Source organism: Alosa sapidissima, chromosome 8 (genome assembly GCF_018492685.1).
Source record: "Alosa sapidissima isolate fAloSap1 chromosome 8, fAloSap1.pri, whole genome shotgun sequence".
Lineage (NCBI taxonomy): Eukaryota > Metazoa > Chordata > Actinopteri > Clupeiformes > Clupeidae > Alosa > Alosa sapidissima.
This window is the reverse complement of record NC_055964.1, coordinates 32,269,829-32,287,328: the sequence shown is the minus strand read 5'-3', so window position 1 is coordinate 32,287,328 and position 17,500 is coordinate 32,269,829. Positions and strand designations below refer to the sequence as shown.

General features: G+C 45.0%; 1 protein-coding gene across 1 annotated transcript in view; it reads right to left on the bottom strand.

Annotated features, from left to right (window-relative positions):
- gapvd1 (GTPase activating protein and VPS9 domains 1) overlaps positions 1-17,500 on the bottom strand; it is a 61,443-nt gene that overhangs the window by 24,328 nt on the left and 19,615 nt on the right. The window contains 8 exon segments of the mRNA XM_042102381.1: positions 1,365-1,538; positions 2,195-2,320; positions 3,154-3,283; positions 3,429-3,583; positions 6,596-6,788; positions 13,564-13,698; positions 16,774-16,860; positions 17,318-17,500. The exon segment at positions 17,318-17,500 is cut by the window's right edge and continues 46 nt beyond it. Coding sequence (XP_041958315.1) covers positions 1,365-1,538; positions 2,195-2,320; positions 3,154-3,283; positions 3,429-3,583; positions 6,596-6,788; positions 13,564-13,698; positions 16,774-16,860; positions 17,318-17,500 — 1,183 coding nt within the window.

The following is a 17,500-nucleotide window of genomic DNA, read 5'->3' as shown; positions in this document are numbered from 1 at the left end:
AGAGAGAAGAGACAGACAGAGAGGGAGGGAGGGAAAGAGAGAGAGATAGAGAGAGAAGAGAGAGGGAGGGAGAGAGAGAGAGAGAGAGAGAGAGAGAGAGGGAGGGAGAGAGAGAGAGAGAGAGAGGGAGGGAGGGAGGGAGGGAGAGAGAGAGGGAGGGAGAGAGAGAGAGAGAGAGAGAGAGAGAGGGAGGGAGGGAGAGAGAGAGGAGGGGAGAGAGAGAGAGAACATGGAAACAGATCTATGGAGAGAGACGAGATGGTTTAATGTAATGGAGCAGGTGCAGGCACAGGAGATGAGACTGCAGAGGTTTTGGGTTGGCCTCAGATTAGGAAATATATGTTTTGATTTCAGACAATCCTATCTGCGGTCATATATGCCTAAGTAACAGGGCGGGACATACTTGGGCTGGGTGTGTCATCTTGCTACATGAGCACAGCTGAATGCTCTCTTGCTCAATAACAACAAAGTCAACAAGAGACAGACTACTGATATGGTAAGGGAGATGAGCGATCTGGTTTCTTTGTGTCCATTCTGAGGAGTGGTATTCCCACCAGCCACCACATGGTGGCAGCATTCAGCAGCTGACCTCATCTCTCTTGTCTAGTTGGACACAGAGGCCCTCCAGTGGCCAAGAATGGAATGATTTACCAACTCCCAAATTCATTCATTCAAAGAACTCTGTGAGAAGTAGTTGATGATGAAATAATCAGATTTGCACGGCAACACCACACTACTGAGTTACCTGGCAACACAGATAGCCACCAAAGGCATACAGAACGCATTCCGGAAATGTTCCGGAAACAACGCATTCGCTCCAGATTTATGAGTTATTAAAAAACGAAATTAGCATGACAAAATCAGGAATCAGCTGTGCTTTAAGCCTCTCAGTCGTTATGATTTATGATGAACTGGAACATTTTCATTTCCATCCACTGACCATCAGGACTTTCACATGTCTCTATTAGGGGCAGTCGTGGCGTACTGTTTAGGGCTTCGGACTTGTAACCGGAGGGTTGCTGGTTCGAATCCTGACCAGTAGGCACGGCTGAAGTGCCCTTGAGCAAGGCACCTAACACCTCACTGCTCCCCGAGCGCCGCTGTTGCAGGCAGCTCACTGCGCCGGGATTAGTGTGTGCTTCACCTCACTGTGTGTTCACTGTGTGCTGAGTGTGTTTCACTAATTCACGGATTGGGATAAATGCAGAGACCAAATTTCCTCACAGGATCAATAGTTTATATACTTATACTAGTCGGACAGAGTCAGGATGCGTTGGGGTCGGGGACAACTCTATCCACTTCACTCTTGACAGGAAGTGTAGAGTGCTGCAGTGAGGTGCATTATGGGAAGGTGGAGGACTCACCGGCGATCTCCTGCAGCCGGTCCTCGTCCATGTTGGGGTCGAAGTCGCTGCCCAGCACATCCGTGCTCCACGTCTCGCTGACCGTCTCAGAGATGTCCCTGTCGTCCGTCAGACCCATCATGTCCCGGATCTCAAACTTACGCAGCTTATCGTCCAGGTTATCCTGAGTGGTGGCTGAAGGAGAGACAAAGACATTCAACACACACACATGTAAACTCTCTCACACACACACAAGTAAATACTCTCTCGCTCACACACACACACGAAAAAACACACACAATTTCTTACATACTTATGTCCACACACTTTCATTCACTCATACAAACACCCAAACAAACACACACACACACACACACACACACACACACTGCTCGTGCTCCAAACACCCAGACACACACACACTCACTCACCCTGCTCGTGCTCCAAACACCCAGACACACACACTCACCCTGCTCGTGCTCCAAGCACCCAGACACACACTCACCCTCCTCGTGCTCCAAACACCCAGACACACACACACACACACACACACACACACACACACCCTGCTCGTGCTCCAAACACACACACACACACACACACACACTCACCCACCCTGCTTTTGCTCCAAACACCCAGACACACATACACACACACACACTCACCCTCCTCGTGCTCCAAACACCCAGACACCCACTCAACCTCCTCGTGCTCCGAACACCCAGACACCCACTCAACCTCCTCATGCTCCAAACACCCAGACACACACACTCACCCTCCTCGTGCTCCAAACACCCAGACACACACACACACCCTGCTCGTGCTCCAGACACACACACACACACACTCACCTTGCTCGTGTTCCAGTAGTTGTAGGGCCTCGACGCCGTTACTGCCAGATGGTCCGGCCCCCAGTTCAGAGACGGACTCCCCCTCCAGGTCCAGAGAAGATACCGAATTAGAGCGATTAGATGGACCTGCGCGCACACACACACACACACACACAGCACTTCAATATGCATTAAAAACATGCCAGTCCATCCACCACACATACTGAACAGCTGTGATGTACACAGGGGTCTGTTACTTTAAAGGAAGTAAGGAAAAACTTACTAAAAACTACATTCACCACATGGGAGACCAGCCTAACAATAGAGCTCATGACACACTCTCTCACACACACACACACACACACACACGAATGTGAGTAGGCCTGTCACGATAATTATTTTTTGTTGTGACAATATATTGTCTGAGAAAGTATTGCAACTATAAGGCCTCTCTCCACCTATAACTGCAGTGTTCTGTTCCCAGCCCAAACACTGTGGCTGGGTGGCACTGCAGTGTTCTGTTCCCAGCCCAAACACTGTGGCTGGGTGGCACTGCTGACTGCCATATCCAGCAGCAGGGCTTTACTGTGGAGATGCACTAATATGGACCACTGTACAACTGCAAGCCAGGCCTTTAGGTTAGGTTAGACGTTTCTACATTGAGGCATCTTTTTAACACACACACACACACACACACACACACGCGCAACCAGTGGGGAAACTCCTCTGCTGTCTCTGCCAACCCCATTCCTGCTGAGGACTGCTTACTGCTTGTGTCCTATCCAAGTTTGTGTGTGTGTGTGTATGTAAATGTGTGTGTGTGTGTGTGTATGTAAATGTGTGTGTGTGTATGTATGTAAATGTGTGTGTGTGTGTGTGTGTGTGTATGTAAATGTGTGTGTGTGTGTGTGTGTGTGTGTGTGTGTATGTAAATGTGTGTGTGTGTGTGTGTGTGTGTGTATGTAAATGTGTGTGTGTACCCTCCGAGATGCCCTCCAGGTTGTCGCTGCAGAGGGAGAAGCGGAGTGTTTTATCAGGTTTGCCGTGGAGCTTCGCCTCGTCTGCTGGAGCGTCCCCTGCTGCACTGTCAGACATCTGCAGGGAGAGGACCTGAGAACACACACACACACACACACACACACACACACACGGATCAGACGGAAATGTTAACCCACACATCAACAGTTTTAAGAAAAAAAGAAGGAAAAACTAGAGATGCCTCCCAGCACCACGGTGCTAGCCAATCGCAGCTCACCTCGTTCTCTGACATCATGCCGGGGATGGTCTGGGGGGTGGTGCCCAGCGAGATGACGAGCACCTCCTCGGGCGCCACCTCCTGCAGGGACTCCTGGGAGCTGGCCTCTGGCTCCCCCTCCTGGGCGATGTTGGTACGGCTGCGGCTGCGAGAGCCTGCTGGGGGGGAGAGGATGCAGGGTTACCGTGGTTACTGCTGAGGCTGCAGGAGATGGCTGCAGCAGTTTAGTGAACATGGTCACACACACACACACACACTGAATATGAAGCACTAGGAAGCAATGTTAAAACTCAACACACAGTTTGGACGATGGGAGGCCAAAAAGCGCACACACTACAATTGGCGCGCGCGCACACGCACACGCACACGCACACACACACACACAAGCAATGTCTACAGAACACAGAGCAGGCAGGCAGGCAGGCAGGTAGACAGACAGGTGGGAACACAAACTAGCGAGGACAGCCACTAGTATAATGATGAAGAGGTGTGTGTGTGTGTGTGTGTGTGTGTGTGTGTGTGTGTGTGTGTGTGTGTGTGTGTGTGTGTGTTACCCACCAAACGGGGTGACTAGGGGTATATGTGCAGAGAGGGCGGTGCTGGAGGCTTCCCAGCAGGTGATGGCAGCCAGCTGCTGTCCTGAAGGCCGCGCACACACAGCCAGAGAGAGGAGAGAGGGATGAAGAGAGATGAGAGGGATGAAGAGAGGAGAGAGGGATGAAGAGGAGAGAGAGGGATGAAGAGAGAGGAGAGAGGGATGAAGAGGAGAGAGGGATGAAAAGAAGAGAGGGATGAAGAGGAGATAGGGATGGAGGAAGAGAGAGGGATCGAGTGAAAGAGAGAGAGAGGGGGATAAAGAGAGAGGAGCGAGAAGGAGAGAGACAGGACCAGAGGAAGAGAATAGAAAACCAAAAGGAAGAAAGAAAAAAAGAGAGAATGAAGGAGACAGAAAAAGGAGGAGGAAAGAGGGTGCAGAGAAAGGACGGAGAGAAGAAGAGCGGCAGATGAAAGAAGAAAAAAAGAGCAGGTCAAGAAACAGTCCCTGATGCTGATGCTGCCAATGCTGCTGCTGTGCAACAGTAACCAGGGGGAACGAGATCATCGTTTAAGATGTCAATCGTCATGGTAACCAGGGGAAGAAGTGAGTGAGGAGGACAAAAAGGCTTTCATGGCTGACCTTTGACCCAAGCTAAACACACACTGATCATTATTTCCCAGGGGCATGCAGTTAGTTGACACAACACACAACACAACACACACACACATACACACATCCTGGCCATCATGCAGCTCTTCCACTAGCTGTCCAGTCTGATCACTTCACAGATACACTATTAAATCAGACTTAAAGGCGCCCTTTCCTGTCCGTAACTATTAATCAGATTTAAAGGCTCTGTCTCTCTCTTGGCCGTGACCATTGAGATGAGTACAACGGCAGCAAGCACGTGCCCCCATATTGTGTCTGATTGTATTTTCAATGCAAATTGCCAGGTGGGTACGCTGCGAATTGAAGGCCATTATTCCATTTGAATAGAAAGTTCCAGAAAGCCCGTCCTGATGACAGGAAGGCTCCCAGAGGAGTGTTTGGAAGGTCACCGCAAGTGAATGAGTCTCATTTAAGCCTGTTTTTCTAGCTGTGACTCAGACACTTCACTAAATGCAGCTGGATAATTGCAACAGCAGCAGGTTCATTTATACTTGCTATAATTGGTTGTCATTGTTGTAATAGTGGCTCTTAACTATTGCTGTAATTGGCCTTAAATCAAACAGAGAGCCTTATTATCCCCCCCCCCTCTCCCCCTCTCCGAGCCCACAGCTAAACTCGCCCCATCCATCAGGGCGATGCTTAGATGGCTTTTAAAGAAAACAATACACTCAATTAAAAGACCAAAAGTCCTAAACTTTCACTCCTTAAAAGTTTCAGCGTTTTTCATTTAAAACACATTACTTATGCCGTTGAAGTTCTGCTGTTCAGAATCACATTGATGCAGTCAGAATGCAGTAGTCCTGTCCTCTTTACAAATACGTGTGTGTGCATGTGTGTGAGCGTGAGCGAGAGCGAGAGCGAGTGAGTGTTTGTTTGGGCGCCCATGAACCATCATAAGGGCCATCACTCTGCTCATGGGTAGAAAATTAGCCATCTTCCAGACCATAAATGTGCTCACAGTTTTTGCCAGTTTTCACAGGTGACCAGTCAGGGAGAACATGTGGGCAAAGAGGTGGCAAGTCAGGGAGAACATGTGGGCAAAGATGGCTTTCTCTGGATATCTACATGCCCAGAGAAGCTCTCTGGGAGAGGAGGAGGAATACCTATTGGCAGAGGGGTATACTAGACAGGGTTGGGGTATTTGTGTGAGATGGGTACCTATGTATCTGTGTGGGCATATAGGTACCTATGGACAGAGGAGGGTATCTATAAGAGGAGATGGGTACCTATGTATCTGTGTGGGCAGAGGAGGGTATCTATAAGAGGAGATGGGTACCTATTGGCAGAGGAGGGTATCTATAAGAGGAGATGGGTACCTATGTATCTGTGTGGGCATATAGGTACCTATGGACAGAGGAGGGTATCTATAAGAGGAGATGGGTACCTATGTATCTGTGTGGGCAGAGGAGGGTATCTATAAGAGGAGATGGGTACCTATTGGCAGAGGAGGGTATCTATAAGAGGAGATGGGTACCTATGTATCTGTGTGGGCATATAGGTACCTATTGGCAGAGGAGGGTATCTATAAGAGGAGATGGGTACCTATTGGCAGAGGAGGGTATCTATAAGAGGAGATGGTATCTATAAGAGGAGATGGGTACCTATTGGCAGAGGAGGGTATCTATAAGAGGAGATGGGTACCTATAAGAGGAGATGGGTACCTATTGGCAGAGGAGGGTATCTATAAGAGGAGATGGTATCTATAAGAGGAGATGGGTACCTATTGGCAGAGGAGGGTATCTATAAGGGGAGATGGGTACCTATGGGCAGAGGAGGGTATCTATAAGAGGAGATGGGTACCTATGGGCAGAGGAGGGTATCTATAAGAGGAGATGGGTACCTATGGGCAGAGGAGGGTATCTATAAGGGGATATGGGTACCTATGGGCAGAGGAGGGTATCTATAAGAGGAGATGGGTACCTATTGGCAGAGGAGGGTATCTATAAGAGGAGATGGGTACCTATGGGCAGGCGATTCTTCTTGTTGGCGGGGGTGGTGGCGGGTGAGAGCTGGGGCGTGTTGGAGGGTGTGAGCTCCAGGCTGTTGCTCTTCACCGCACGGGATTGTGGGACGTTGGCCAACAGGGTCTCCAGGGCCAGGTGGTCTTCCTCTCGGAGCTGATCGCCAGCCGTCACATTCCGCACAAAGTCCACCTGGAGCAGAACACACAGGTGAGGAGATAAGACATCAGAACACCAACACCTGGGTAGGTAGCACAAGGCACCACATCTGGATACTTCACCTGAGTAAGTGAACAGTGTTCCAGGTGGTTCTACAGAATGGAGTTTGAGTAAGTGAACAGTGTTCCAGGTGGTTCTACAGAATGGAGTTTGAGTAAGTGAACAGTGTTCCATTGACTGCACCTCAGATTCACTTCCTTCTGCAGTTGGGCGCTCATCATGAAGTGAGCTCAGAGAGAAGTCAGTAGCCATGTTTACATGCACATTTCTATTCCGATTAGAAACGGAATAACGGATATACAAATTGTCATATGCTGTAGACTAGGGGTGTGAATCTCTCATGTAAAAGACGATACGATTCACATCTAGATACATGGGCACGATTCGATACAAGAAAAGATACATGTTCATAAAAAACGATTCAGTACGATTCGATGCAGTTCGATGCAGTTGAAGAATGGAAAGCATTCTGAAAGATTTTTTATCATTTGCTTAAGGTGCACATTCATTTTATATTATCAATTATCATGGTCATGTCAATTAGGCAAAAAAATGTGAGTACAAAAACATCACAGTGATTTCAGTCAAACACAGCAGCAAAAATACAACATAAAAATACATTTTTATAGACTTCATAGATTTTATAGAGTTATATCTGATTGTTTCAAGGAGCTGTAGCCTATTGTTGAGGTAAGACAATACCGAAATAAAATAAAACAGCGCTTAAGACAATCTTGGCCTTTTCTCAGATAGCCTACAAGAACAAAATAGGCCTAGCCTACATATCAATGAACTGGGCCTATTTTGTTCCAAGTCTGAGTGAATATGAAGAAAATAATAATAATAATAATAATTTGTGCATCGTTTTAGCAGCAAGGGCCAAATTATTCTTTAACATTAAGGAAATCCCTTCATCAAACGTAAGGCTACTCTACAGACTATCGTTGCCGTTTAGGAATGCTATAGTAAGTGTTTAATTTCGCGCTGGATTTTGAAAAACAAAAGAGTAAAAACTGTCAAAGAAACGACCGAGTGCGAGTTGTCACGTGCTTACGTGCAAGTTGCAGTAGATGTATGGGTAAATGAAGTCCTTTGACAACTTTGGGCAGTGAGTGTAGCCCAAAACGAACTTCATTACCCACAAATCCGTGCCACGTGTAGTTTCAAAACAGGAAGTGGGATGAACGCGCTGCTTGCAACGTAAATTAGAGTCTAAGCGAGCAGAAAAGGTTGTGAACCGATTCGTAACAAGTAAATCGATATAACGACCGGTTCATTTCAGTTTTATTCCGATACGGGGCTTAACATATCGATGTAGCCGTATCTTACACGTTAAAAACGGATACCGATACGTATCTGTTAATCTTTACACCCCTACTGTAGACCCTTTCAACAATAAAAACAAAAACAATGCTTGAACGTTCTATTTGGTTCCCAATCGACTTCCTCTGCTAAGATAACATATGGAATGTTAAAACTAGGGCTGTCAATCAATTTAAAAAAATAATCTAATTAAGTACATGTTCTGTGATTAATTAATCTAAATCACAAATATATATATTTTTTGAGCTTTTTTGCCTTTATTTGGACAGGACAGTGGAGAGTGAGACAGGAAGCAAGTGGGAGAGAGAGACGGGGTGGGATCGGGAAATGACCGCAGGTCGGATTCGAACCCGGGTTACCGGTGGACACTCGGACCCACACATGGTATGGGCAACACATATATAATTTTTGCTGAGAAAGTATTTTAAATGTATAAATTCAAATGAATCATTGAATAATCAGCATTAGTGACATTAAAGTTCAAAAACGCTTTTATTATTATTTTCACTGTTCAAATAATGGCCATAATAATCTATGATATGACCTAATATGCTGAGGAAATAAATTCAAAAGTGCTTCGGGAAGAAGTTTTTTTCACATACAAGCCATTTCAGGCCACAGATGTAACCTAGGGGACACAATGAAAATAAATGAACACTCCTCTCAATGTCAACACTATTTCTTAACATTGATGTGCGACTTTAGAGTTGACAAACTCCGGTGATATGCAAATTCCTTGCTGCAGACATTGCAGAGGACTTTATTTTAATCAACACTTTATTTTTTTCAACACCATCAGGCCGTTTTTTAAAAGTAAATGTTCCAATCAATGATCTAGGCAGCACATTTTCTTCTCTCTCCTTCATTTTACAGTAATGGTTACTAACTAACGGCTCGGGGTCAAAGGTCATACGGAATCGATTAATCTGCGCTATTTTTTTAATCAGTTATTTTTTTCTCAAATTAATTAATCAAAATTAATCAGTTATTTTGACAGCCCTAGTTAAAACGGAAGCCTTTTGGGGCCAACTATGATGCTGATAATGGAACTCTCTTGAAAGGGTCTATAAACCTCAATCGGAATGAAAATTCCTGATCTGATAATAATTTTAATCAGAATGAAAGAGGTGGTGTAATCCGTTCCTGTTCCGATCGAACAGCATTTATACGGTCATTCAGATTGACTGCTGTATCTTCTCAAGGAAAAGTAGGCAACAACGGCGATTCCGATCAAAGATTCTAAAGCGCTTGAGAGCACCTGATCGGAATAGAAAAGTACCCAATGTAAACAAATAGCACAATATTGTCAATCGGAATAGTTTCATCGGATTGACAAAAAAACTGTCCATATAAACGTGGCCAGTGATCATCATCAGTGGGCTTCCTACAGGGCTGGCAGCCAGCTAAACAGCTCTGACTAACATTAGCAGAAGAACATGGCATTTCAGAAGAAAACATTCAGCCATCCAAGAGAATTTTCACCAGAGATGGAAAAAGTATGAAAATATTGTACTCAAGTAAAAGTACCAATACCTTGATGAAATATTACTCAAGTACAAGTTAAAATACCGATCTGAAAATGTACTCAAGTAAAAGTAGTTCATTTAAAATGTACTTTAAGTAAAAGTTACTTTTTTTGGGGGGGGGGGGGTACCAGAACAACCAGTTTTACCAGAGACTTTCTAATGAGGAGATACAGCACTCAAAAAATCCTCCATAGTAATGCATGGGGTTAGTTTGTAACACCAATATGGCAGTTGTCTACACATATCACAACCCTTCCGCGGCAAAACGTTGACATGTGAATACATTGAGCCAATCATGTGGTGTGTTGTAAAATACATTGAGCCAATCATGTGGTGTGCTGTGAAGACATCGTGCCAATCATCTGTTGTGATCTCGCTGCTGGAACAAGATTGGTGTCGTGAAGCCTTACGCACACGCATTGCTGCCGAAATAGATGCACGATAAGTGCCCAAAAAGTGTTGCAATATGGCCGCCGAGTGGAGGTACTTGCCTGATAAGGATGTTGAGAAATGGAGATCTATGTGAAAAATCACCGGAGTTCTCCTTTAAGTTTGAGCAGTAGTTTATTTTCAAAGTTAGTTGCACTCATCCTTTGCAGTGAACAGTAATCCAGCACAACTGAAAAGCCCCTCACAGGCAGCTGAGACAGGCAGGCCAATGTTGAGTTGCAGAGAGTTTTTTTTATATTTGGAAACGAGCAGAAGGTTCAGCAGATTAAAGGGCGTCGAACTGGGGGGAAAGTGGGAAGTATAGGGCAATGGAGGAGAGGGCCCTTTAAAAGTGGAATACAGGGGGCAAAACATCTTCATCAGGCATTAGTAATAACTCAGGTAATCCACACATAAAAAATCCAAACAACTCCATAAGTAGAGTCATGTGTAATGAAGTGGAATAACACAGGGAAAAAATATTGAACACGCTAAGACGCTACGCTTGGTTAGTAGCTTACATATTGATGGGCTATAAAAAGGTTTTTCATTACCAAGGTCTCACACAAGAAACATTTCATGATGGATAAAAGCAAAAAGCTCTCCCAAGACCTTTGCAACCTTATTGTTACAAAACATATCAATGAAACTGGTTACAGATGCATTTCAAAACTTCAGAATCTTCCAGTAAGCAGCATGGGAGCCATTATCTCCAAGTGGAAGAAACATCACTGCATCTTCAACCGGCACAGGATCTCCTCGCAATATTTCTGACCAGGGAGTCAGAAGGATAGTCAATTCCAAGAGCCAAGGACCACTCGGAGAAAGCTCCAGAAAGACTTGAAGGCAGCCAATTCAATTAAATTCAATTAAACAGTTCTGGAAGTAATCTGGAACTAAAGATCAGGATTCACAAGAGGGACCCCTGGAATCTGTTTAGAACAATAGACCAAAATCACACCTGATACTGCGACTAATACGTTTTGTCATACAGGAAATGTCTTGAAGCTGTCTTTACAAACAAAGGCTTTTCCACAAAGTATTGAAGAAATTTCAGTAGGCACGTTCAATACTTGTTTCCTGTCTCATTCCACTTTAATACACAAAACTCTTATGTTTGGATTTTTTATATGTGTGTTATTATAATGTGTGGTGAAAATTTTGAATAGACTCACTGGAAGTTTAAGCTAATTACTGGAAAAAAAATTAAGCGTTCAATACTTATTTCCACCATATATTTATTTTACCTGAATATTTTAACTTCCAAATTAAATGTAAAAATGAATGTCAGATGAAATGTAAAGTTTGACTGACTGGATTTTGTATACAAAACATAGTGAAAACTGTCTAAGGTCACTCTCACTCTCCCTTGCTAAAGAGCTAAATGGTTTAGTCCGCCTGCACGATTCATAAGGTAGTCTATCTTTTGTTTATTTAGCATCACTAGTAGTGGACCGCTAATTGTTGTGCTGCTGGTGCAATGTCTTTCTCCAAGAAAGCCAAGTCAGGTTACTAAAAACAAAGGCCAAAACAGGAAAAAGAGAGACATCAAAATGAGGGGAAACAACTGCTAATAAACTTCTTTCCAAAGAAAGGTGAGCACAAACGTCAAAACACGAAATCCCATGGTGTTTGCTTGAATATCTCCGCAATCATTGGTGCTAAAACGAACTGAGACAACCCATTGGAATAGCGGAAAATACACTTTCATAGGTTAGGCTAATCTGATGCATCTCATGATCCAGCTCCATCTCTTTCAGAAAGACTGCATGGCGTCAGCTTGATTCATGTCCTGTTGTAGGCTACATGCTGATCATTATCACTAGGCTAGTGGTTTAGGGCGCAATTTTTTTTCTCTCCCTTTCGTTTTCGTTAGTCTTAACTTTTTTTTTTTACTTAAGTAACGGATGGGATTTTTGATGTAGCGAAGTACAATACTTCTCAAAAAGTAATCAAGTAAAATTTAAAATACCGATTTTATAAACTACTTAAAAAATACAAAATACACAGAAAAACTACTCAATACAGTAACGTGAGCAAATGTATTTCGTTACTTTCCAACTCTGATTTTCACAACAGTATGTTACCATTCCACGGAATTTCAGCACACTTGATAAATGTGCTGAATCGGAATATTCCACAGAATTCCGACACGTTTCCTGTTTGTCAGTGTTCCAACCCATCTGTACTGACTACAGATTAGCTTATGGCGAGTCAGCAAGTTGTAAACGGAGACTGCACGTGTTGGATGTCCACATCCAGTCTGACGGGTTAGGCCTGCCCCTCTACGGGAGCTATGAGAGGGGCGCTGCTGAGCCATGGGGCTAGATGAGGCAGGTGGGACACGGGTGGCTACGCTCAGGTACGGAAGACACACCTGCACAGGGACCTTTCAGCAAGGATCACATTAGCCAGCGGAAAGCGGCAGTGGCAAACGTAACGCAACGCTCAGACCATAATACGTTTTGTCTCGTTCCTAAGCAACACAAACGGTTTGTCAATTGAATACGCTCGCGCTGCGCTTTGAAAGTTGAACCAAGTTCAACGCTCAGCTTCTTCAACGCTAGCGTTACGCCAGCATTGCCACCGTTCCGCTGCTGAACCATAGAGAACAATAGGAAACCTGCCGCTTGCCACTAGCTAATCCGCGCCTAACGGTGGACACACCTACACAGGGACCTTTACAGGAGCCCCCAGGAACCACACAGGCATGTTTATTTGCATCCAGTCGAAAAGGTTGCATATATAACCTTCCGTAACGCTCATCAAATTCTCATGCAACGCAAACAGTGTCAACATGGCCTTTCTCAGGAGCCTGCCTGCTCTTGCTGGCAGCCTCTTGCAGGTAGCGAGCCGTGACTCTGCTCAAGGTTTTTGCACCTTTTTGTCTTACCTCAGCCAACCTGGTGCTTGCTCTACAGCTCCTTGAGACTTATGCATGTGCTATACGACTGTATATATACACTATATATATTGGGGCAGCAGTGGCCTACTGGTTAGCACTTCAGACTTGTAACCGGAGGATTGCCGGTTCGAACCCCGAGTGAGCAAGTGAGCAAGGCCCTTGAGCAAGGCACCTAACCCCTCACTGCTCCCCGGGCACCGCTGTTGTAGCAGGCAGCTCACTGCGCTGGGATTAGTGTGTGCTTCACCTCACTGTGTGTTTCACTAATTCACGGATTGGGATAAATGCAGAGACCAAATTTCCCTCACAGGATCAAAAGAGTATACTTATATATTATATTATATTATATAATGAAACCAAATTGATTTGACTGGAATTATTATAGCGGCTGGACTGAGGTGTGGACAACGCAGTAGGCCAGCTGATGATTGTGAGGTTGGTGGAGCCATATTCATTTGTTATGGCAGAGTATGAACAAATAAAATCAAATTGAATTGAAATCAGCTAAAGTGTGGATGAAGCAGTAGATGAATGTGCGAAGGTCGAAGGTCGGTGCTCGTCTTACCAGGTGCATCAGCTGGTGGTGAGTGATGTAGACGACGGTCCTGGTCAGGCCTTCCAGCAGGTTCATGGATGACATGGGTGGAGTCTCCACCGCTCTCCCTCCAATCACCACATCCAGGAAGGAAGACACGCAGCTCTGTGGACACACACAGTAGTATGGCAAAAGACACCAGAGCTGAAGTGAAAAGGGAACAATGGCAGAGCCAGAGTCAATATGAAAACGGACGGATTGTTCCACAACAGTATCAGTCTGACTCAGACTGAGAGGAATCGCTAACGCCAAGCCCAGATCATCTCACAGCGGGACATGACGCAAGGCCTGGACACAGTAGAGTACTGACGCAAGGCCTGCACACAGTAGAGTACTGACGCAAGGCCTGCACACAGTAGAGTACTGACGCAGATTATTTTTACTTCAGAAAGACAGCGCATTGATTGACATGACCTAGAAGGCACAATTAAACATGATCTACAAATATTCATCAAATTCATCAATGTGAGCTCTTGTCTTGGCGACTGGAGAGTTATCAATGTGAAAGCAAAAGGAGCTTGCACACTGCTCCAACAAACTAACCTGACCCTAGCCAGATGAATGTCGTTCCGCTTAGCTCCGCCTAGCTTCACTCACATCCATCTGGGACCTCTTCCATTGAGAGTGATTTCTCCAACCAACTTTATGGTTTAGCCAATCAGGACGCAGGGCGGGAGTTTCATAGATGTGACATAGTGTAGAAGCGACTGTGAGTCTGTTATTAGTGTCACGGGTTGGCTTCGATGTGAGTGGTTGAAGTAGCACGTCAATAGATGACGGACAAGTGGCTTATTCAATCATATGCAAGCATTTTTTGATTAGGCCCAGCCTTCTGAAGCAACACTTAAATGGATCGGTTCCAGATGGATGAGTGGAGCTAGGCGGAGCGAAATTCATCTGGCTATTGCCAGGTTACCAACAAACGGCAACAAACTCCAAACAAACACAGTTTTTCTATACATTGACTTTAGGGGTATTACAGTTCATGTATTCGTATTGAACCGAAACGGTACGGGCGTCACGGTTCGGTGCATGAATTTACACGGAGAATACACGGTATAAAAATACATAAAACTCATGTGCGGATTAATTAATGTCATGCGCAATTACTGTTAAGTAGCCTACCGTACGAGAGTTACGGGAGTTCTTTAGCGACACCTAACGCTAATCTGTAGCCTCGCCTTAGCTCTGAAGCTCTGATTGGCGCCTATGTTTTTTTTTTGTCAGGTAGTCGGTTGAGTCAGTCAGTCAGAGATAGCAGCACTAAGGTGGCAACCCACAAGAGTTAGAGGATCCGCTGGTCTCTTTAAGATCGCAAGTTTGAGAACTTCAGTTACAGTTACAGGCGAGCGAGAGAGTGGTGGATAAGATGAAACTGTGTGTCGGCGTTGTTCAGCAGTTGTTGGGTATGTGAGTGGAAATATAACATGCTACACATATTCAAAGCCAACACCCAGATGATAGGCTACCAATCACTGAAACAAGAAAAAAAAACTTCCCCTGTGCTTCACATAGGGTTGCCACCTGTCCAGGATTTTCCTGATTGTCCAGGATTTTCATGGTCTGTCCAGGAAAATAAAAATAAAAATCCTGGACACTGAATGACATTATTTGTTTTTATTCCACATAAGCAAAAAAGCAGAACCTAATTATGTATTCCCCCTTTTTTCTCAATACTGCCCCCAGGTGTCCACAACTAAAAACTTGAACATATAACAAAATAATAAAGGTCTGCTATTAAATAAAGCAATTAACTAAACAAATAACAAAAAAAATCATTCTTACTAATTTTAACTATACAATTGTCGCTTAGAATGCTTAGAATTTATCTTGGGTTAGATGTGCGAAAGGCGCCGTTGCTTACAAACAAAAAGGTCGATTGGATGGTCAAAATGTCCAGGATTTTTGTCAGACACAGGTGGCAACCCTAGCTTCACAAGCCTTTGGATACACATTTAAATAGGGCCAAAACCTATGGCTTAAATTAAATGATTTCGTAATGACAGAAAGCTATGTAAATCGCTTGGTAATTACCTTTATGTTGGGGTAACTTGTAAATTCTCACGAGGAGCTGGTAGTGTTAAGTGCATGGACAGTAACAGAAAGTGTCAACGCTAACTAGGCTAATAAACAAACCATGCTACGGTGAGTTAACGTCGAAGGGCAGTCACGTGACTTCTAGTTGCAGTCCGTTTATGAAATGAAAGGAGCAATTTCGTTTTTTAAAAGAGGGCAAAATAGTGTGATATTTTCACAGTTAGTAGGCTAGATTATTACTGTACACACACTGAAAAATATTGAGGCAAATTGTAGACCCTTCCATACACAACTAAACACAGATGTTGAAGGTCTTGCTTAAGTGGATTTTTAAAAATTATTATTCTATTCTATCTAATTTGCACTTTCAGAAATAAGAGATGCTGTAGGCCTATTTTCAGTTTTATAGCTGATTATCTTATTTTGTTTACAAGTTACACGAGTCTGGGTACTTATTGTACTGTTTAGCCTACATCTTACACACTGCAGGCTGTTGCAGATAGCTCAGGGAAAAGACTATATGACACTAGGTGGTACAGCCTGAGACATGCACGATAAAAAAAAAAATGCTTTCTGCATTTTTGTTTTGCTTTTCCCTCCATTGTACCGAACTCGTACCGAACCGTGATGTCCGAACCGAGGTATGAACCGAACCGTGACTTCTGTGTACCGTTACACCCCTAATTGACTTATTTGTGGCGGCCCACCACAATATCAACACTGACCACCCCACAATGATTTTCCAGGTTGTATTGTGCCAAATTGTGCTTAAATCTGGTTAGCATCATACTACGCTGTGCTAATTTGTTAAAAACTGTTGCACTCAATTTAATTCTGCAAACCAGCCACCACAAATGGAATTCAATTCTGTTCAAAACACCAACAGTTGGGTCAGTGTGGGCCAAGCGCCTGTCTTTGTTGGTGTTTGTTGGATGGAGAGATCCGATCTGAAGTGATGCAAGGACTCTTACTTTGTCGAACTTGGACAGGGTGCTTTTCCTGCGCAAGCTCCTAAAGACTCAAGAGATCCGATCTGAAGTGATGCAAGGACTCTTACTTTGCCGAACTTGGACAGGGTGCTTTTCCTGCGCAAGCTCCTAAAGACTCAAGAGATCCGATCTGAAGTGATGCAAGGACTCTTACTTTGTCGAACTTGGACAGGGTGCTTTTCCTGCGGGGGTCTCCATCGTCTGCATCCACCATGGCCAGCTGCTGGAGGAGCTGACCCACCTGCCACAGCACACATTACACATGTTAAACACTACACACACACTACACGCACACACACACACACACAGGTACTTTCACACCACCCAGACACACCCACACACAAGAGGCTACTCTGGAACATGCACACACACACACCACACACAAATGACACACGAACACACCTGCATACGGCTGAAGCATGCAACCTCGTTGATGGGCGCATTGCTGATGATGCCACACACACACACACACACACACACACACACACACACACGAGGCTGCAACCTTGCATGCAAGCATGCATGCAACCTCGTTGATGGGCGCATTGCTGATGATGCCACACACACACACACACACACACACACACACACACACACACGAGGCTGCAACCTTGCATGCAAGCATGCATGCAAACTTGTTGATGGGCGCGTCGCTGATGATGCCACACACACACACACACACACACACACACACGTACCTGCATGAGGTTGAAGCGTGCGACCTCGTTGATGGGCGCGTCGCTGATGATGCCGTACTGCTCGGGGCTGACGACGGCGGGGCAGATGAAGCAGGCGAGCAGCAGGTCGGTGCACATGGCGCGCACCTCGCCCACCTGCAGACCCTCCACCCGCGCCAGCGTGCGGAACATCTGCGACAGAAC